Here is a 22,105-nt window from a genome sequence, read left to right as displayed (position 1 = left end):
GTGACAAGACAGAAATAACCAAATACCTGTGAATCAGGTAGTTACATAAATTATAGTACATCCATAGAATGAAATGCTACAATACAGTGGTTAAAATGAATGAGGTAGCTCTTACTAGGTACGAAAGACAGTCCATGATATAGCATTAAATGAAAAAAGTTGCAAGACAATATGTAAAGTATGTTCCTAGTTTTAAAACATCTCCACACACGTAAAGAAACACGCCCGGCCAGATGTAGTGTGACTCCTTAGGAGAGGAAGGGGGTTGGAATCTTTACAACTAGCATATATTTTATAATCAAGAAAAAAATGAGCAAGGATCATAAACCTTTATTTAATAGACATAACCAAATAATTCAAAATACTTCATTCCATATGTTGCCAGTTAGAGAAAGGAAAAAAAAGAGAAGAAAATGTTTGAAAAGATTAAGTGAAAAGGTCAGGAGAAAAGGAATCAGAAGAGGAAGGAGGCTGGAGAAACTGGCAAAAGAGAAACGAAAATGACAAAGGTAGGTGGAGAGGAGAGGGACGCTAAAAGCCTCAGTCCCCCTGCAAGTGTCACCTTTCATAGGCACAGGCCACAGGGGTTTCCTTCCTCCTTGGTAATAAAAGGCGTCTACGTTTTTTCTACGACCGTAGGATTGGGGATATTCCCCCCACCCCTGCCTTGTAAAATATTTGGCCAATCAATTGTAAGCTCTATCAAAGAATTATTTAGCGTTTCTGAATAGACTGTAAGATCCTCAAGGTCATCCACTTTTTAACTAGGTCTTAGTATTCATCTGCCACTCAAGTCTGTTGTGTTTTTTTAATTGAAACATTAGGTTGCTCTGTTCTGATGCCTCTGGATGACATTTGGTAAGAAAATTTACTTCGTAGTTCATACTTCTCAAACCTACAGGGAAAGAATGGCAGAGTCAGATCCGACTGTGGGGCGAGATGTGGTAAAATTAAACAGTCAGTTTCAAGGAAGGTGTTTTGGGGCCCTGGGATGTGCACCTTGCTGTGGTATTGGAGCAGGATAAACCCACGTGGTGCTGGGGCCTCTGAGGAAAGGGCCAGGCACACTGTGGCTGGACCACCAGGAAGGGGACCTGGCCCCTCACTTCGACCACTGGAAGGTTGGCCAACACCATCCTAAACACAGTTATGTCCCAAGACAGGTGTGTGTATTATAACTGTGTGGCAGCATGGAGGCCCCCAGTAGGACTTGGTGGACACGGGTGGCACAGGAACAAACTCATCTTGGGCTGACTTCCCATGGAGCATCCTGGGACCAATTCTAGTTTCTTAAAAGAGAAACTCCTAAGAAACATTTGTAGAAACAAGATGGGCCTGAGGCCTTGCAGAGCCTCCCTGACAGGCACCAAGCAGCAGCAACAACATGGAATCCAGTCGGAATGCTCATTTCTCCACTCTTTATTAAAGCTAGGTCCTCCTGCCAACGGCAGGCCAGGGCAGCAGCAGCTGGCCCAGGAGGGACGAGGACAGTGCCAGATCCGGGCCATGTGGGGCCAGAACTGAGACGCACCAAGCCCCCCAGCCCACTTTCCCTGGCCCTTTCTGAGGCTCCTGTCTGCAGGGAGAGCAGAAACCCAGGACAGAGAGGCCATCACCCAGCATTCCTGATGCCTCCCTGGGATCCTTGCCCTCCTCACCACCCCACCCCATAACTTTACCCAGCCGGGTGAATTCTTACTGCCACCACCCAGGCCCTCTTCCCACCCACTATCACGCCTCCTACCCCGCCCCCAGCCCCTAGCAGCCTGGCTGCTGGCTCCCAGCCCCCAAGGCCATGTCTACACTACAATGGAAGGAACTAGGTCTAAAAGGGAATGAAGTTGCATCAAAATCTGTTCTCTGGCCCCATTCACACTGGCCCAAAAAGCATGAAGGGAGGAGGGCTTTCCATGAGCCTCAGCTGCCCGCCCAGTGGCTCACAAAGGCCCAGTCTGCAGGGTGGGGTGCCGAGCAGGCAGGGGTCTTGCATAGTTGAGTGCTTGGTTTATCATTGAGCCATGGGCTCAGGTCCACACCCACCCCCTGACACAGCCAGCCACTGTGCAAACCACCAGGCCCTCAAGCGTCTCCACTTGATCAATCCATGAAATGGGAAAACCTAAACAGAAACACTACTTGTTCTAGTGTAGAATAATGACAGAAGCAGAGTTAAAGGGACCTGTGAACATCGTAGGGCACTCATTGTGGGATGTAGGGAAAAATCCTTTGACCAACTTCAGTCACTTTATGTTAAATGAGTGTTAGGCTCAGAAGGGCAGGGCTGGATGTGTCCACCTGCTAGAAAAGAGGTGGCAGCCCAGGGAATTGAAAGTGGGAGCCCAGGTCTGAGAGTGTGCACAGGGCGCCCCAAAGATGTCTGAGTGTGCCACCTCCAGTTGCCAGAGGTGGGAGTACCAAAGGACCGAGAGAGGAAGCTGAGACTAAAACTCAACCAGTGAGACTAGCACCCGGCTGATCTCAGTGCTCAGGTGGGGTGAGGAGAGTGAGCAACTGCAGAGATTAAGGCTTCAAACTCCCTTGGGACCCTGCAAACACCGCAACCCTTCGGCCCCAGCCACAAATTTGGTTTCTGGCTTTTTCTCCCCCCCAGATTCTTCAGGCCATACAAGAGATGGAAATAAATAGTCAGAATAAAAGCTTTCCCATTTGCATCTCCATTCCCCTGGGTTAGGGCTCAGAAGTCTGTCCTTTGGAAACCTACAAGGCTCCCCCCAGCTACGCACACAGTTCTTAACACCTTCCAGACACACTCAAATGACCAGAAGGGCCCTGAAGTCTCCCAATGAGGAATGGGAAGAAGTCGTAAGCCAAACCCACCGGCAGCCCAGGCATCAGCGCTGGCCCACCTGAGCAGCCGGTTGCTCTTCCCTCTACCACCCCCCTCCCCTGACGCAAGGGCTCCCCGCCCTCGCTGTAAACCCCAGTTACAGACTCATATGTCACTTGTTCCCCCAGCCACCCAAATCGGAATCCGAGTAAAATAAATAGCATCGCCTGCCATCCCTACCGCTTTACTTCACAGCAAAGACCCGGGATGTCACAGTCTTTGTTGGCGTGGTCGCCCTCTGCCCTAGCCGTCTCCGCGCGCTGCTCTTCTCCCCGAGCTCTCCCCACACCGCCATCTGAGCTCGGGCACGGCGGCCCGGTTCTCTGGGGCCGGGCGGCAGGAAAACCCGAAGCCGTGGGGCGGGGGCGGTGCACCGAGGGCTGAGGGAAGGCACCGCACCCAGGACTGGGACCCTCAGCCCCCCAAGGCCAAAGGAGCTAGGGGCGGGCGCGTGGCAGCCTGCGCCCGAGCCGCCCAGGGGAGGGGCCGGTGGCCTAGCGGGCTGCGCTTCCTTGGGCCTCGGGCCCCTCACAGGACGCTCTCCTCGTAGGCGCCAGAGGGCCCTTCGAAGGCCGCCTGGTGCTCGGAGCTGAAGCTCGTGCCGCCCGCGAACTCCAGCAGGGTGCTGCCTCGCTCTCCCGGCCCGGTGCTCGCGCCCACGCCCGGTGGCCCCTTGGCGGGCGCCTGGACCTTGGGCGCGGGGGTCGGGGCCGCCGCCTGCCCGGGCGCGCCTGCCGCGCCACGGTGCGTCTTCATGTGGGTGAGCAGGTGCGAGCTCTGCGAGAAGCGGCGGCCGCAGTTGGCGCAGGCGTAGGGCCGCTCGCCCGTGTGCGTGCGCTGGTGCGTCACGAGCACCGAGCGCTGCGAGAAGCGCTTGCCGCACTCTGGGCACGGGAAGGGCCGCTCGCCCGTGTGGCCTCGCCGGTGTTTGGCCAGGTTGGAGCGCTGCGCGAAGCCGCGGCCGCAGTCGGCGCAGCGGAAGGGCTTCTCGCCCGTGTGCGTGCGCCGGTGCCGCTTGAAGTCCGAGCTGTGGCCGAAGCCCTTGCCGCAGTCGGGGCAGCGGTGCGGCTTCTCCTCCGCGTGCGCCCACTGGTGCCGCGTCAGCGCCGCGCTCTGCCCGAAGCGCCGGCCACACTCGCCACAGGCGTAGGGCCGCTCGCCCGTGTGCGCGCGCCCGTGCGCCGTCAGGTGCGCGCGACGGCTGAAGCCCGCGCCGCACACGCCGCACACGAAGGGCTTCTCGCCCGTGTGACCGCGCACGTGCGCCGCCAGGTGGGAGCCGCGGGCGAAGCGTGCACCGCACTCGGGGCACGGGAAGGGCCGCTCGCCAGTGTGCGTGCGCCGGTGGCGCGCCAGGTGCGAGCCGTACACGAAGCTCTTGCCGCAGTCTGCGCAGCGGTGTGGCCGCTCGCCCGCGTGGTAGCGCTGGTGCTTGGCCAGCGCGGCGCGGCGCCCAAACGTCTTGCCGCAGTCGGAGCAGATCCACGGGCTCTCCTCTTCCGCCAGCGCGGCGGGCGCCGGCTCGGCCAGCAGACCCCCGACGGCAGGCCCGAATGCGCGCAGGCCGCCACTGCCTCCGCCCCCGGCCCCGCCGGTGCCGAAAGGGTCGCAGGCCAGCCCCGCGCCCTCCACCAGGGAGAGCGGACCCCCCAGGGGTCCCGGCAAGGGGCGGCCCTCACCTGGCAGTCGCTCCCCGAAGTCGGGGAGGCCCAGGATCGGGAAGCCGTCTGGGTGGAGCCAGGACTTCGGGTGCACAGGGAAGTGGAAGCCGAGCGGGTGGGAGGAAGGGCCTTCGCCCTCCCCCAGGCCGTTGCCCAGCTCCACGAACCGCGTGTCCGGCTCGGGGTCGTCCTTGCTCCCGGGGGTGGGCGCCTCTGCCGCCGCCGCCGCCGCCGCCGCCTCCTCTCTGGCCTGGCCCTCAGCCTCAGTCTCGGTCTCGGGCTCTCCGTCCACCTCGCCCGCCTCAGGCCCCTCAGGCCCGGCCTCGGCTTCCTCAGGCCCCGCCGCGGCTGGCGCCTCGCCGGACTCCCGCCGAGGGCCATCGCCACTGGGCTCCACGCAGCCACCACCACGTCGGTGGCGCTGGAAGTCGGCGCGGAGGCGGAAGGCCTGGCCGCAGTCGGGGCAGCAGTGTGGCCGGTCGGCCGTGTGCACGGCCTGGTGCCGCGCGAGCGCCGAGCTCTGGCTGAAGCTGCGGCCGCAGTGCGGGCACGGGTAGGGCCGCTCGCCCGTGTGCGTGCGCTGGTGCGTCACCAGGTAGGAGCGGCGCCCGAAGCCCGCGCCGCAGAAGGCGCAGCGGTAGGGCCGCTCGCCCGTGTGGATGCGCCGGTGCGTGACCAGATGCGACTTGTAGACGAAGCGCTTGCCGCAGTCAGGGCACGGGAAAGGCTTCTCGCCGGTGTGCGTGCGCTGGTGGATAGCCAAGTGCGAGCGGTACACGAAGCCCTTGCCACACTCGTCGCAGCCGAAGGGCTTGACAGCCGCGTGGTAGCGCTGGTGCTTGGCCAGCCGTGACCTGTGAGGAAACACTTTGCCGCACACGTCGCATGTGGTCTCTGGCCGGCCGGCAGGGGCAGCCACCGTGGCTGGGAACGCCCAGGACGACAGCAGGTTCGCACCCGGCTCCCGGCCAGGCAGGAAGGGCTTGGCCTCAGACCCCTCAGCCAGGATCCCAAGGCCGCCTGGGTCAAGCCCCCACCCCTCTGGAATCTGCGCTGAATCCGAGTCGTCGGGGCCCCATGTCCCAGGTACGTCTCCCACACCGTAGGCCGCTGACCACAGCCCCGGGGGCTCGTTCTCCTCCTCAGCCACCTCTGCCAGGAAGTCCTCGTCATCTTCCTCCTCGTGGTCCTCCATGTCATCGGTCCAGAACCAGGCTCCTGAAGGCACAAGGCAGAGGTAAAAGAACCTGATGGGAGGCCCTGGCAGGCTCTTGCCCCAAGAACTCGCTGCTTTGGCTGCACCCAAAGCTTTGCGACCGCAGGACCTCCCTCCAGTGGTGACCAGGGCACCTCCATTCACAGAAGTGAGAGGATGCATGCCCACCCCCAGCCCTGAACTGCCCCTGGGGCAATAAAGCCGTAGCCCCCAGTTAGGAACTTTGCTGACAGGAGGCATGCACATGTGGGTGTCCTTCCTAGGAAGGCCAGGGTTCCTTTCCTTTTTTGTTGTTTGTTTCAAGAGGCAAGGTCTTACTCTGTTGCCCAGGCTGCAGTGCAGTGGCTTCATCGTAGCTCACTGCAACCTCCAACTCCTGGGCACAGGTGATCCTCCTGCCTCAGCCTCCTGAGTAGCTGGGACTACAGGCACTCGCCACCATGCCCAGATCATTTTTTAATTTTTTTTTTTTTTTTTTTGTAGAGATGGGGTCTCAATAGATCTCCTGACCTCAAGCCATCCTCCCACCTCAGCCTCCCAGAGTGCTGGGATTACAGGCGTGAGCCACTCTACCGGCCTCCTTTCTTCTAATATCTCTTCCAGATCACCAGCTCCCTCCAGGGCTGGCCACCCTGCCGATGAACAGGACACTAAGAAGTGGGTGAGTTTGTCTACAGGTTCCTGTGAGACCCAAGGCTAAGCCCCTAACAGGGGTCCTATACCCAGAGACACCCGGGCAGTCCTCCATGAAGCCCCTGTCTCCTGGAGAGCTCTAGCTCTGTGGCGTCAAGGCTTGAGCACAGCCGGGGCCCCACCTGCTGAGGACCTGCGTTTGTAAGCACGTAAGCTTTGCTCACCATCCCTCCAGGTCTTCACCATCAGCCAGAGTGCTCCCTTCCACTCCCGGAGCAGAACCAGGAGAGGCTCACCTGGGCAACGAGACCCAGAGGGGCCAGGGGCCTGACTCTCCACGCGCCTGAACAGGCCCCAGCAACTGTGTGCACAGGTTCTTGAATACCTTTCCCCTTTGGGGCCCAGGCTTCCCTGCTAGGTTGCCCCTCAGCTTAGATTTTCTGATCTGCTGTGCATTTGGGAAATGGCCCCATGCTGGCTAAGAGTGGGTGAGCTGCAGGCACCTTCCCATAACAAAAGGCCAGGCACCTCTGAGTTTCAGCCATTCTGTCCCTCCTCCCTCCTCCACTGAGCTGCACCCCTGACCTCTCCCTTCTGCCCCTGGGGGCTGTGCAGGTAGCACAGAACAGAGATATGGAGCCAGGTCTGTAGAGTTTTCTTATTTATGAAATGAGAGTGCTGATATACCCGCCATCATGATACACCCAGGAGGGAACTAATGTTTATGGAGCAGACACTAAGTCACACAGGGAGCACAAGGGCAGATGCCTGGCCCTCGGCAGCCCCAAGTCTTCCAAAGTGCCTGATCTCTTGTACACTTTGCACTGTGTCCATGGTGGCCAAGCACTGTGCCATAGCCCACCTCAGAATCTCAGCATCTGGAAGGTTTGGGCTCCCACAAGTGGGGTAGGAATCTCCTCCCCAGCCCACCCGGGATCCACAACCACGGTTCTGTGTGAACCATCACCTGGCTGGGTGAGCCTGGACCACTGAGTCCTACCCTTGAGGGAGGGTCAGAGCCTAGGAGGTCCCAGGGAGCCTGGGCTGGCCCCTGGTGTCAAACTGCACCCTACCAGGCTGTGGCCTCAGCACAGCCTGCGTTGCAGATGGCATTCCATATGGTGACCTAGAGTCACTCAGAAAAACATAGAACTTGGCACAAACCTGACTTCAGCTGTGAAAAAAAATGTATCGTAAAAAAGGATAAGAAAATGGGTTATTTCATTTTTCATACTTTGTAGTACTTTGTAAGTTTTCTATAATTGATAATATACTATTATAGTCAACATAAGCTTTAAGTAAAAAAAAAAAAAAGTTTCTTGTCACCATGCTGAGTCTACCTCTAAGGGCCACCTGATGAGTGATGGGAAGTGGCTGTGCCCCCTCTAGGCACAGAAAAGGCCCAGTTCCTCCTCTCTGGATGCCCTTCTTTGTTCGGCAGCAACTCTCCCCAAATCTGGGAAGAATGGAGCACCCCAGGGGGCAGGTAGTTTGGGCTCCTGGAGAGATCAAAACAGGATCTTACCCTTAGGCTCAGATGGGGTCTTGAGTAGCTGTTAATTAGAGACCCCTGTGGCAGGGGGAATTCAAGTTGAGGAACATGTAGGTTTCTTAGTGGCCTGAGTGTGTACACCTCAGGACCCAGCCAAGGATCAATGACCTCCTGCTGGGTAGGCCTCAAAGAACTGGACCCCCAGGCCAAAAGAGGGCCCCCCGCAGGCAGCAGTCTCAGTGGCCCAGGGTTGGGGGAGAGAGTCATGTCTCCATGACTCCTCCACACCCTTTCCCTGGAGCCAACGAGCAGCGGGAAAGCCCTCTGGCCTGGGGAGGGGAGCCCCCCCCCAACTGGCTCTGTAAAGTGGACTAATCCTGACAGAAGACCTGGGGGGACCTCACTGCTAGCTCCAGAGGGACGAGTATGGGGCTGCACCTGAACATGCCGCAAGGTGACGAAGGCCACTGCTGACACTGAGGGAGGGTGAGGAAGGCCATCCCAGCCCCTGGGAAGTGAGGTCTGGCTGCACCGGGATGGTAGATCTCAGGAAGTAGCCAGGCTTCCTGCTGGCTGGGGGTCGGCCTGCCCCAAGGCCAGGCTCTGTCCTCCTGTTTTCTGCTGCCGAAGTGGGCCAGGCTCTTAGCCTTGGAGTGGGGATGTCCCATGTAACAGTTCCTCCAGGGACAGGGTTCCAAGGGAGTCTTCTGGCTCTCAGATCCAAAATCCCTTTTTGGATCCAACTGCAGGCTCATCAGCTCCACTTGTCAGCGACCAGGACCAGGGCAGCCCTACAACAGCGGCCCCGAGGGTCAGACACGGCTGCTTCAGTCAGAACCACAGGGGAAGGGGAGGAGAGGGGATAAGAGAGGTGGACCCCGGGTGGGAGCTGGCATTTCATCTCCCTTGCACCTAACATTTGCTCCCAGAGACTGGCCTCGGGCAATGACTAGCTAGGCCTCTGGGGAGATCCCAAGGGACCACATGGAGCTATGGATAAAAGGCAGAAGCAGATCAGAGGCTCAAAGTCTGCTGTCTGGGGAGGGAGAAACTACCAGGACTTGGCCAGAAGGACAGCTTCACGGCATGTCCTGAACTGGGGACAGTGAGACCCACCATGAGGGGCAGGTGACAGGAGCTGGCAGAGGGGGTATCCAAACAAAGACCACCTCAGCAGGTTGGGGTGCCAAGGGAATGAATTAAAGACCTCAGACATCAGTCGTCACTAACGATCTTTTCCACATTCCTCCACAAATGCCAACATCTGGTCACAGCTGCTTCCTAATGTGAGTAATGTCTGATGGGGTTGACGGCCTTTAGAGGTTTCCCCTGCAAATCTTACTACTGAGTTTTCCATGTGGGCTCACTATCCCACTGCGCTCCACCAAAGTGATTCTCCCACGGGGCTGAAGCCCTAAATCTGCTCAGTCTTACAAGGACTGCATGGGCCGGACCCGGGGATCGGAGCCCCTCTCTCCCTCAACTCTCTCTCGAAAGGCAGCCTAAGGGCCCAGCCTCTGCCTGGTCTGAATCCCACTTCCACCACTTACTGGATGCAGGACCCCAGGCAAGTCATTTACTCTGTTTCTGTATATGTAAAATCGTTTATAATAGCACCTGTAACCCCACTTTGTGGGATTATTGCAAGGATTAAATAAATGAATAGCTGTAAAGCACCTACAATGGTGCTGCAGAAGTATTACTATTATTTCCGGAATTAGGTGGCACCCACTGCCATGTGTCACTATAGACTGTCTGGGGCTTCCCCCCCACTGTTTATCCCTTGTGTTCCTTTGGTCATCACTCACGCTTGCCCCTCAAATATCGGGCTCCCCCATCAGGCACAAACAGTTGCAGATCCCTACATAAGGCCTTGGCTCTGTGAGGCTAAGCCCCACTCCCTGACCCTGGACAGGCCACTAACCAGCTCTGTGCCACTGGGCTGGAGCCATCCTCCAGCTCCTGTGTGGGCCTTCCTGGTCACCACCAGTGGTTGGTGCAGTTGCAGCTCTGTGAGAGGCCCCTGGATGTACAGAGATCCCTGAATATGGGAAGAGGGGTCCTCTGCTTCACAAACATCATAAGTTTACCTAGAATCCCATAAACAGAACATCGGGCTCCCAAGCTTCTGCTCCTGGCCCTGGTCTAACTGTGCAGAGGCTGGTGATAATCCCAAGGGCCAACCAATGTCCCCTTCAGCAGAGCTCCCCCACAGACATCTCCAGTGAGTGCCCTGCCCCAGGTCCAGCACAGGGACCCGTGTAGGGTACTAATAAAAGGTCGATGGGGAAGAGGGTGGCCCTGAGGCCACATGCCTGGTGCAAGAAAATCACAGTCCCCGTCTCCTGACATGCTGCAGAGGGGGCCAAGGGCTGCTCAGCTCACCCCAAACACATCATCAACCTGAGCACCATGCCGCCACCGTCCACCACTCCCACCCCTGAGCAACCTCTGTCCATCTGGAAACATGGAGACCTGCTCTCCAGGCCCAACCTGACCTGGGCCTCACAATGAGTCAGAGCAGTGGGTTTCTCTGACTGAACAGTTCCATTTCTCTCCCTCTGGCAATGCAGGCCCTGGAGTCAGTTCCCTGTGTAGAGCCGACACCTGCTCCCAGCCCTCACCACACCTGTGCCGCCCTACACCACAGAATTTCCTCCACCCAGACACAGAAACTCAAGATGGGCTCAGGGAGAGCCCCTCCCTCACTGGGGGCAGCCACAGGGGAGGAAGGGGACAAGGGTGAGTGCCCAAATATGCAGACATTAGTGGCTGTCCCTTCCCACTGGGGGCTGCCAGGGAGATGGGACGGCATTGGCTGGCACGTCTGTGTTCCAGTGCGGGGGAAGCGGCGGCTCCCAGGATGGCCAGTTTCTGCACTGGGATCTGTCCCTCGCCCTGGCCAGGCTGACCAGTCTGCGAGGAGGGGGACTCCTCTGAGGACAGACACTGGGCCTGCCCCTTATTACAGGCGGGTGACCTCAGAAAAGCCTCTCTGGCCTCAATCCCCTCATGTATAACACGAGGCTATAATGCCAAGGACTAAGTATTAAGAGGAAGCCAAGGCCTGGCACTTCCTCACAGGCACTTTTGGAAGACCAAAGCACTCCCAGGCCAAGGGAAGCCGCCTGTCCTCCTCCCACGTCTCATCTCCTCTGAAACCTGACCCGGCCCTTTGCTCTGAGCACTCAAGAATCCCCTCTTTTGCCGGGGGTCTCCTCACTCCATCCCTTCCACCTGTCCCCAGCCCAGGGATCTAAGGCAAGACAGGACCTGAGCCCCTTGTCCCTTGGCTGGGACTAGAGGAGTTCAGTGACATCCAGTGTCCCCAGCGGGGCATGGCAAAGTGAATGGAAGCCTCATACTACATACAGGCCCTCTGAGGCCTCCCTGGTGGGAAATCAGGCCCAGCCCAGGTGCTCACAGGCTCTGGGAGGTGGAAACCACCAGAGCTGGTGCAGCCTCTGCCGGGAAGCAGTTGGGGACAGCAGGTGGGCCACGCGAGGGGCCTGCGAGCTCAGCAGGTGATGCTCTGAGCTCCTCTCCAGTGCCACAGACTATGCTTTCTTACTAACTATCAGATTCTCTCACCTCGGTGTGTCTTTACCTCTTGCTGCTTCTAACCTTTATCCGTATCCTTTCCTGTGTAATGTTTAAGCTGGTTTAATCCTGCATGTTGTCTCTCTTCTATCCTCCACTTTCAGGAAGCAGCAGCCAAGGGATAGGGGTCACCAGCTGCCCCTGTGGGAGCCATCCCAACACCAGGCTCTGCCTCTGGCCAGCACAGCACCCAGCGGCTGCTGCAAGCTGCCGTCTGACTCACCACGCATGTCCTGAGCACCGTGGACACACAGGGGAGAACAGCACACAGTGCCTCCTCTTACAGAGAAGAAGCAAATACCTAGGCAGGCTCACTCCAGGCTGCGCTAAGGGCTACGGATGCTGCCAACATCCTGGAGTGATGGGGGCTGGGGTCCTGAAGTCAAGCAGGTCAGAGAACACAGGACGCGGGGGACCTGAGAACTAAGCCGCGTTTGAGTTCCTGGCAGAGGAGACAGCAGGTACAAAGGGCCTGAGGCAGGCAGGAGCTTGCAGAAAAAGGCTGTGGGTGGAGCTGAACCCTGAAGGACTGAGGGTGGTGGGAGCAGCCCGGGGGCAGCAGGTCTCAAAGCCACTGTTCAAGTGCTGAAGGAGACCCCCTGAAGGGTAGGGCAGCTGGTAGCATAAGGACGGACACCTGTGGCCACATGCCTGGCGGCCTGGTGCCAGCCTGGGCAGGGGTAGAGCAAGGGAGGCAGAGGGATAAGGACCACACAGGCATCTGGCCGGGCCCACTTGGGACCCTGCAGGAAGGGCCAGGGCGGGAAAAGTGGTTCCACTTCAGATTCATGTTCACTGAGAGGCTCATCAGACACCCGAGTGGAGAAGCCAAGTGGACAATCGGACAGGCAAGATCAGACTTCAAGAGGGAAACCTGGGCACGGGCAGCACAGAGTGCAGGTGGCACTTAGAGCCCAAGCCCCACGTGAGGTCACTTCGGGAGAGAACAGAGAGGACCCAGGCCTTCCTAGAGCCCGTGGACAACCGAGGCCAGGTGGAGAAGGCGACTGGGAGCAACAGCTGGGAGGCAGCAAGTAAACCAGGGGTGATGAGGGTCCCCCTCAGAGGGTGGAGAAGCCCCACAGGGACACAAGGCAGGACCACCAGGCCCAGACGGAGATGCAGCCATGTGAGGCCTGCAGTCACCACAGCAGAATCTCCCCCAGCCATGTTCTCTGCCCCGGTGCATATCGGGGGCCAGCAGGACACAGGGTTCAACCAGGGACAAGGATCTGCCAGGCAGCCACACTGGGCTTTCACAAGGGAGCAGGACCTGCAACCTACGCCAGGAGGAGAAAGGCAGGCAGAGAAGGGCTGGCCCGAGGGCACTGGAGGCAGGAGGCCGGGAGCTGGGTGTACAGCTGGGGGAAGGGGGTACCAGTAGCACTCAGGAGGGAGTGGGCACATGTGGTGGGGTGTGCCAGAGTTCAGCTGTCATGTGTGGCCCAACTAGTCAAGGAGCACAAGAGAGGAACACATATGTGTCTTGCAAGACTACAATCTAGAAACAGTCAGCCTGGGAACAGTTAGCCTCTGTCCTGCCCACACCCAGCACTCTGCATGAGCTCAGCTGAGCAGAAACGAACACGGGGGAGGTGGGAGCACAGAGGTGGCTCAGCAGACAGGCTGTAGGCACAGTGGAGAAGGAAAAGCCCAGATGGCTCCACTGTGCCTGAGCTGTGCACAGCCTCTGCCACTGCAATCCCTCCACGCAAGCTCGTGACACACTGACGACTGCCCAGGCCCCACATCCACTGAGGGTTCTATGGATGGTCAGAGCCGAGGAGCATCGTGACTGAGCACGGGGATAGGCAGGGGGCACCAGCCCAGCTGGCCAGCCTGTCAGGGAGCCCTCAAGCCCCAGCCAGATCTGCAGGTCACATGGTGTGTCACTTGGACTAAAGGAACCACCTCTGCTTAGGCCTGCAAAAGGATCTATCGACCCCAGCAACCTCCGGGAGGCATGGAGGACAGGGCACATCCAGACCACGGGCCAAGGGATTAGCCAAGGCAGGCCTGTGTCCCCTTCCCCTCTGGGCGGTTTTTCTGAGCTGTGCAAGTATATAGGACACACCTCCTGTTAAGCTCCTCCGGGGAGCATAGCACCTACATTCCAGCCTTTTCCTGGAGGCAGCAGCAATGTTTCTTGCCAACCAGAGCCCTCCTGACTCTGAAGGCCAGGAAAGATTCCAAGAGGGTCCCAGAGAATCTGGAGAATGGGGGCAGGAAGGGCATCGTGCAATGCAGGGAAGACTCACTGAAAATAGGCCTGACCCACCCTAACAGCCAGTGTCAAGCAGGGCTGTAAAGCAGGGCTGACGGCCCCTCCCTCCCCCTCACGGAGCTGTCATGAGGACCACAAGTGCACGTGAAAATACCCTGAAGTCTACATGTGTAGGCATGTTGCTAGCACGGTGTTTGTCTGTATTTTTATTTTACAACACGTCTATGAGCTGCCCTTCCCTAGGCTGGTGTCACCCCAGACCCAACCCAGAGGCACCTATGGGGGCAGGGGCCTCCATGGCACTTCCTGCAACCCTGAGAATAACACAGACTCCACCAAGTACCTCGACACAACCAAGAGTCCGACATCTTCAGGTGGGAAACTATGCGTTTAGTTCAAATTCTTTATTCTTCAAATGAAGAAAGTGAGGCTCACAGAGTTGAAGGGTCAGAGCCAGAGTGAGGTCCAACGCCCCCTGAGAAATATGTCACCCCGCATGCCTTCTGTACTCATCCTTCCAAGATTTCTCCAGAAGGCCCCACACTGCCCAGCCAGGTCAGACCACCACCCACAGGCCTTCCATGGAGAGCAGGGAAGGCCGAGAGGGACCCTTCTTGCAGAGATGGCCGAATGGGCAGAGAAGCTGGAGGACCGCTGGGCTCTCACAATCAGCAAGGCCTCACCAGCAGTCCACAGGTGCCTCGGGCCCAGCCAGGCTCTCGGCCGACTACTTGATAACTGGCCTCTCACATACAAAAAATATCACAGGCTCCAAGGTGAGGACAGAGAATCATTTTTAAGTTTCCTAAGAGGAACCTCTACGTTCTCTAAGGACCTTCCAGCCCTTGGGCCTCTATGAAGCTGGAACCAAGAGGAGCCAAGCCGCACGGGCAGAGGTTGGCACTCGATGTCTCTGCCAGCCTGCTCCACACCCTAGGCCCTCAGCACTTAGACCATCACAGGGACCAGGTGCCAGGTCTGCAGAGAGCTCTGTAAAGGCCAAAGTCAGCACAAACCCCACAAAATTCCACCTCACGCTCACCTGTGTAAACACCAGTGACGATGTCTCCCTCCTCAGGACGGGGGCTATCTGGGACCCACGGTTCTTCCCCTTGTTCCAGCCGGAAGATCAGATCGGGCTTGGGGATCGGGTACCCTGCCCAGGAGAAGAGACAGCTGCAGGAGGCTCCGAGGGCCCTGCCTGCGCTCAGCTCATGCCCAGGACCAGCCCTCCCTGCCTCGTTCTGCTGCAAAAGGGTCCACACTCCCTCCTGTATGTGCCTTTCCACGACCACCCAGCAGCCCCTGCCCACACACCTCCACCTGCAAGGTGCCTACACCTCCGCCCCTTGGCTCAGGGCACTGGCGGACCACTGTGGGGTCCCAGGACATCCCCCACCCCACCCAGAAGCCAGGTGGTCCTAGAGCTTCCGTGGGAGGTGGGCTGGCCCCAGCATCCACCTTTGACAAGACCTTGCAGTTCGAGAAACCCCTTCTCAGACAGCTAAGCTCCTGGCAGCCATCATACCAGGCTGCCTCTTAGGGACAAGAGGCGCCTTCCTTACCCAAGGACACCAGAATCCCATAGTTCTCTTCCATGACTTCCTGGTACAGACCCCGCTGGTCTGTGTCCAGCCTTTCCCACTCTTCCAGGGAGAAGTACACAGCCACATCTTCAAAGGTCACCAGCCCCTGGAAAACACAGCCCCAGACACTGCCCTGAGCTGCCAGGGTGAGAGACTGAGGGAGCCCTCCACAAGGAAAGCCAGGGACAGTCGGCCAATGAGAATGGAATGTAGGTCTCAGGGGACATGGATGCCCAGACAGCACTGAGGGCTTTCAGGCCTTGCCACAGCCATGGGAAGCAGGGACCCGATCCCAGCCAATCCCAGGGACTCAGGCTCAGAGAGGGTGGACGAGCCAGCTCATACAGGGCAGAGCCAGGACTCACACTGAGGCCAGGAGGCAACAAAGGCAGGCCCTGGCCTCTCCTACATCACGAAGTCTGGCTCAAGCCAAAGCCGTGGGCACGTCAGCAGTGTGAGGGCCCACTCCGGAGCAGATAGGTGGCACCAGCTGAGCGTGGGCACTGGTGCCCAATCTGACTGGGCAGCAGGAAACCAGAGCCTGGACAGGTGGCAGGCACTCCAACTTAGGGGGCAGCCTGACTCCAGGGGAGAGCCAGGCCTCTGAAATCACTGTGCGCAGTGCAGTTCAGTGGGTGGCGGCCAAAACAATCAGGACAATCCAATGGCCTGGGAAGGGTCAGACCCCAGGAAAACAGAAGCATATCCCCTGGGCTCGCGACTGGACGCCCAGCCACTTCCTGCAGCCCTGTCTCGGCGCAGAGCCTGAGCCCGGCCTGGGCAGCCCAATGCTGCTGCTGCTGCCAGCAGAGGTCTCCAGGGCAGCAGGTGCCAAGGCCTCCTGGGGAAACCCTGCCTGGGTTACCTGAGCTCCAAACGGAAGAGGGCAGCTCACCTGAGACCCGGCTGTCAGGAAGTCATCCTCGTCATCATCGTCCTCCTCCTCCTCTTCCTCCTCCTCCAGCTCCTCATCCCCAGGAGTGGCTGGAAGCCGGGAGGCCTGCAGAGCTGGGGGGAAGCTCTCTTAGGGGCCAGCTGCCCTTTAGCACTCGGCCTGGCCGCCTCTGCCCAGTCGGCGAAGAGGGTCAGCGCCTCAGCCACTCCCTCACTCCCAAACCCAGCCCTGCCACCCGGCTCCACCCTCTCAGGGCCAAGAGCTCTCCCGGCTTGGCCCATCCCTGTCCCAGCCCACCCACACCCCCTTCCCCTCCTCCCGGAGGGTGGGCTCCTTTCTCTTACCCTTTTCCTGAAGCACTGGGGACTTGGCATCACCACCAGGGCTCAGTTGCTCCTGGGTCCCCAGTGCCGGACTCTGCTCCTCTGCCAGGACCTCCTCCACGTCATCATCGTCCTCCTCCTCCTCCTCTGCCCCCACCTCCACCTCTGCCACCTCCTCTACCTGCGCCACGTCCTCCACCTCCTCCTCCTCTTCCACTACTATCTCTTCCTCCTCCTCTTCCCCCCTTTCTTCCTCCTCCTCCTCCTCCTCCTGGTCAGCATCACACTGTGACCCGTCCTCGACCCTCTCCAGCTGGGCGGTCGGGGAGTCTGGCATCGTGTGAAGGGCTGCCATCCTCCCTGGGACAACGTTCACTGGGCCTGGAACAAATGGGCACAGGGTCAGAGGCCGCTCACAGCATGACACACGGATCCCTTCACGGGGCCTCCCGCCAGCCTCTGAGGGGAAGGATTTACTCCCCACGTTATGGAGTTGAAGGCAAGAGATGAGGGAAGATCCAGCTCTTTCCACAAACTTATGCTGAATAACCAAGACATTCTGAACCCAGAAAGGTGGCCTGACAGCCCCTCCCGATGGGCCCCTGGGATGTGGGTTTCAGCTCTCTCTCACCAACTCCACACCTGGCAGGAACTGCTGCCCTCTCTCGGAGCAAACCAGGCATTTATCCCAGAGTGTTTATCCCCAAGGACCACGAGAGCACTGAGTCAGGGCAGCACAGCCCGAGGTGGTCCACAATTAACTGAAAGGGGTGAAAGGGGTGAGCACAGCCTACAAGGAACAGCCCACCTGACACCCAGAACAAAACGCAGCTTACCCAGTCCTCAACACACGACGGAGACCAGCGGGACGCCCAGGAGAGGTCTGGGCACAGCCAGGCTGTGGGCACTTTCAAGGCACGATGGGGCGGGGAATGGGGGAGGCGGCGCTGGTAAGACAGGCCCCGAGAAGCGAGTGGGTCAGGCTCCTTCCTGTGGGACAGGGGAGAGCGGGGGCCAGAGCAGGCGTTAACCCATCTGCCCTCATCCCTCGCTCTGTGCAGCGCGTCAGGGAGACTTGGCTCCTCGCTGGACCCGCACAGATGATGGAACGTGCCCTGTGACGTTTCTTCAAGTGTGGGGATTTGACTCCTAAGGGCTGAAGTGCCAAAGCCCCAGAGGCTACAGGGTCCTACCCCTCCCAACAGTGTCACATACAGTTCAACCCAGGGCCTCAGGTGAGGAGACACAGCCTTGCTGCCACCTAGAGCCCAGGGCCATGGGCACAGCAGGATGGGCAGCCACAGGCCCTGGGGCCCCCATCCAGCTGCATGTCCTTTACCAGCCCCTTGTGGAATGCCAAGGGCAGGGTTAAGCCATGGTTTTGAGAAGTTAGTTTCTATGGCTCCTTTCTGGGTATAAACCTGACCCACACCATCAGTGTCACTGACCTGAATAAGGCCATGCCCAACACAAGCCCAGCCCACCCCAGAATCCTGGGTGTGAGGGCATGAACCCCAGGGGGATCCTGAAATATCAGGCCACACTGTGCAGGGGCCCACCCAGCTCTCCAGCAGACAGCATCTGCCACAGAACACCTACAACAAGATTGGGCGCCCCGCGTGAGGACAGCGCAGACCATCGGCCTGCTGTTCTCAGGGACACATGCAAGGAAACTGCTCAGTGCTTAGCTCTCCATAACCCATCCTGTTACTAAGGCGGCAGATGCTCATTTTCTGAACTGCTTTGAGCAGCTGCTTTAAAATTCACACTGTAACAGCCAGGAAACTCTGAGTGCTCGCGCAGGCCCACCCAAGTTCAGAGGCTAGGAGACACTGGCATCCAGAAGCCACCTCTGTCCTGACCGTCCCACATTCCCCCTCACTGCCTCCAGCCCCCATCCTGGTTTCAGCATCACTGGCCCCAAAGCCTCAGGTCACAGTGATGCCTAGGAGGTCACCCAGCCTCCAGCCTCTCCCAGAAGTCTCCACGGTCTCTGGTGTGTGGAAATGCCTGAAGCGTAGAAACACACGTGCTGCATGCATGTTACCCTAGCCACCTCCAGGAGGACTCGGCCCTGCCAGCGCTTGGGGACCCAAGGACACTCAGCTGCAGTTTCCCAACCACCACCCACCTGAGGCCCAGACTAGGGCTTTTCTCAGGCAGGCCTCAGGCTGCCAATTCAGGCTGAGCCCAAATACTGTGCCAAGCACCGCAGAGCTGTCTCCTGGCTGGCCACCCCCGGAGCAGCAACCTCAGATGCCCACAGGCGAGGCCACCATATGTGAGGACCCAACAAAAGAAGTGAGGTTCATGCCTTTGTAATAAAGTGGCCCATGTTCATCCTACCTCAGGACCTCTGCATGTGCCATTCCCCCTCCCCAGAACTCTCTTCCCCTCTTCTTCAGGGACCTTCTGGAGGTGGCCCCCCTGGACCCCCATTACACAGGGTTCCCTGTATTCTTCCCTTGCAGCACCCACATTTTTAACATACTTATAGAACTGTCTTATTGTCTAAGTACAGTCAAATCCAGGACAGCAGGAGCTCCCTTTGCTCATCTCTGAATCCCGCCATGCCAGACATGTAACATGCATTCACGTAATTTATTGAAGAAATGGCTGTAAAGCCTGGTCAATGTGACAAGAAATGGAATTTTTTAAATTCAGCATTCTGACCCTACCGTTGTGTTCCAGAACAGGCTGACCACTGCTGGGGGTGGTCCTTCAAACTGGAACTCACCCCGGAAACAGTGGAGAGTCTCTGCCTCATAAGAGGATCCAGGGTAAAGCCCCTTCTCCCAAGAAGTCTACCCACAGCAATGACCAGAGAAGGGGAGGACCAGCCCCGGCAGAGGACAACAGTCCCCTAGCAGGCCAAGAGCCAAGCACAGCCAGACATCACATGTGCCCCAACCCAAGGTTCAGGACAGAATACTTTGAAAAATGGACTTCAGGGGGCATGTTAGAGTTTATAATCTTGCATCTCAGACCTGGGGTCTCTGCCAGCCCCAGACCCACACACTCTCCCTTCTCTTTCCAACTTGTCAACCCACTGGAAACTTACTTTGCTCACATCTCCCTTGGCATCCAATTCCAGGTCAGAAGCCACAAGGGGTCAGGTTAAGCAGCCTCATCAATGTAAATCCCTGGGTCATCCCAGACCCTCATTTCCACTGGGGCCCTGCACCCCGGGATATGGTGCTGCAAACATTTAGAACTCAGTGTGACAAGACAGCTTCCAAGAGGAGAAGGAAGAGAGACAAGGACAGAAAGAAGTGGCAAAGCCTGAAAACTGTTAAAAACGCTCCACAAAAGTCCCAAACCCAGGGAAACACACCTAGCGAGTAGGAGGACATATATGGGTACACTTGTATCTAGTCCCCTTCTTTCCCTCTGGGAGGCCCCACTGACCTCAGGGCCCTTCAGGGCTTCAGGTCCACCAAGGAGACTTCCTTCCCTAGCCACTGCAATCCTCACTGTCTGTCCATGGACTTTTTACTCCCCCTGCTCTCCTGGGTTTGCTCCTGGTGCAGGTATATACATGGGGACCATCCCAGATCTCAGAGGGCTGCCCCCACACCACTCCAGCCAACTCCCCAGACTTGCCAACACTTGTTGAGCCAAACCAAGTGCCAAGGTCTCCCCACACAGTCAGAGCTAGGGGCCTGCACCTCCCTTTCCCCCTGCCCCTAGGGTCCTTGACCAAAAGCCAGCCTCTGTCCTACCTCTGCTGGCACATGGGGTAGTCCAGATCCCAACCAACCCTAGGAATGGTTTTCCTACCCCCCTACCAGCCACAGAAGACAACATAGCAGCCCACAGGGGCTCTATCTGCAGATGAGAGAAGGCTCAGACAAGGCCCCCCCCCCCAGGTCACAAAGCAGTCTCCTGGGGGCACAGACAAGCCACCTCCCTGCCCCCAGGGAGTTTATTGGGCCTCCACCTCCTGCAGAGACCGAGGCGGTGACAGCCCCTCCTGGATGGGTGTGTCGGGGGCGGCACGGCCCAGACCCTGCCCCCGCGGCCGGCCGAGGAGGGGGCGGCCACCTCCCGAAGTGTCGCGCGTGTTCTCCACAGCCCGCCCACTCGGCGCTGCCTGCCTGGACCGGCCCAGGGGCATCGGAGCCCGCTTCCAGCGCGCAGGGCTGTGCAGGGGTCCGCGGGCTGCGTGGCGCGGGGGCGCTGCCGCGGAAGGCCCGACCCGCGCGGCTCCGGCCCGCCAGGCCCAGGCCCCGCCAAGCGCCGCGGCCTCCCCGGACCTTCGCGCCGGGCGTCGAGGGGCAGCCCGGGCCCCGCCGCCGCCCCGGAGCCGGGCCCGCCGCACCTGCCGCGCGCGCCGCCGCCGCCGCCCCCGCCCCGCGCCGCGAGGCCACTCACCGCGCGAGCCGCGCCGGCCGAACGCCGGGCCGGACTCCGGGGCCGGGGCCGAGGCCGGGGCCTGCGGGCGGCTGCGCGCCCCGCGCTACACAAAGTGACGGCCCCGGAGCTGCGCGGCAGCGGCGCGTGGGCACCGGAAGTGCCGCCGGCCGGCCCCGCCCCGCGCGCGCGCCCACGGGGGGGCACTTCCGGTCACGGGGGGCCGCCGGCGCCGAGTCTCGGAGTGAGGGGGATGCGCGCCCGGCCGGAGTCCGAGGGGGCGCACGGTGGGAACGGCGGTGTCCTGGACCCTCGTGGGCCCCCCACAGCGCGGCCCAGGGCCCCAGCCCCGGCGCCCCGCCCGCCTGGCGGCCCAGAGCAGCCCCTCGGGGTACCGCGAGGTCCCGCCCGCTCCGACCACCGCCTCCCCCAACCCGGCCACCTCGGGCTGTGATCCAGGGGGCGCCTGCGGGTGTCTGTCCATCTGTCCACGGGACCCGCCTGGACCCCACGACGGTGCAGGGAGGCGGTGACCCCCGTGGGCAATGGAGAGTGGGGGGCGGGGCCGGGAGTGGGCCAGGTGCCGGCGCCCGCGTAGGTCGGTGCGGGGCCGGCGCAGCGCAGACGTCCTGGGGTGCGCAGGGCAGATGGACGGAAGTGGCAAACTAGGGGGTGGCTGAATGCAGGAAGGGCCGGGGCTGCGGAGACCACACCTGGAGGCAAGGGCCGTCCACGCACAGCGAGTAGCCCTTGTGGAGGCAGAGGGGCAGGCGGCCCTGGGAGCTGTGGAATGGGCGGTGGGCTCAGTGATTACCCACATCCCTGCCCCCAAGGGGACGCAGCTGGGATCTGATGATGAATTCTGGATTCCGCAGAGTCTGGGCATTTTTCAGCCTGGAATGAGTCCTGGGCTCCTTCCCCAGCTCCGACCCTACGTGTACCGTTATTCTTAGTGCTGTTGCGTAGTGTCTTCTGGCCTTGAACTCTCGGGACAGGGCATCAGCCTGACTGGGCTAGAGGTGGAGGAGGACTCAACCTTTGTTCCGCAGAGGGGTGCAGCCTCCCGAAAGCCTTGCCTTCCCACAACAATAGCTGTCCGCTCTTCTGCAGAATTGGACCCCTCACAATGATCATGCTTGGCTGTTGGTCTTTTCAAATGTTTTAAAGTTGGCGGGGTTTGGTGGCTCCCACCTGTAATTCTAGCACTTTGGGAGGCCGAAGTGGGAGGATTGCTTGAGGCCAGGAGTCGGAGACCAGCCTGCACCCCATGGCAA

The 22,105-nt window shown here is 59.4% G+C and overlaps 1 protein-coding gene across 2 annotated transcripts; it reads right to left on the bottom strand.

Moving 5' to 3' along the window:
• Nucleotides 1-504: 504 nt before the first annotated feature.
• On the bottom strand, nt 505-20,964 carry ZNF316 (zinc finger protein 316). Of its 2 annotated transcripts, none has more exons than XM_069486568.1 (7): nt 20,853-20,964; nt 17,315-17,468; nt 16,500-16,859; nt 16,156-16,268; nt 15,240-15,366; nt 14,717-14,830; nt 505-5,727 (listed from the first exon to the last, which is right to left on the bottom strand). In XM_069486568.1, the coding sequence occupies exons 3-7, from the start codon at nt 16,831-16,833 to the stop codon at nt 3,377-3,379; spliced, it is 3,039 nt and encodes a 1,012-aa protein (XP_069342669.1). In that variant the 5' UTR covers nt 16,834-16,859; nt 17,315-17,468; nt 20,853-20,964; the 3' UTR covers nt 505-3,376. The 2 variants fall into 2 exon arrangements, with proteins under 2 accessions (XP_069342669.1, XP_069342670.1); XM_069486569.1 differs by lacking the exon at nt 20,853-20,964 and adding an exon at nt 19,540-20,135.
• Nucleotides 20,965-22,105: the final 1,141 nt, after the last annotated feature.

The sequence above is a fragment of the Eulemur rufifrons genome, chromosome 14 (genome assembly GCF_041146395.1).
Source record: "Eulemur rufifrons isolate Redbay chromosome 14, OSU_ERuf_1, whole genome shotgun sequence".
Taxonomy (NCBI): domain Eukaryota; kingdom Metazoa; phylum Chordata; class Mammalia; order Primates; family Lemuridae; genus Eulemur; species Eulemur rufifrons.
Note: the sequence above shows the minus strand (reverse complement) of the source record. Positions and strands in the feature narration are given on the sequence as shown.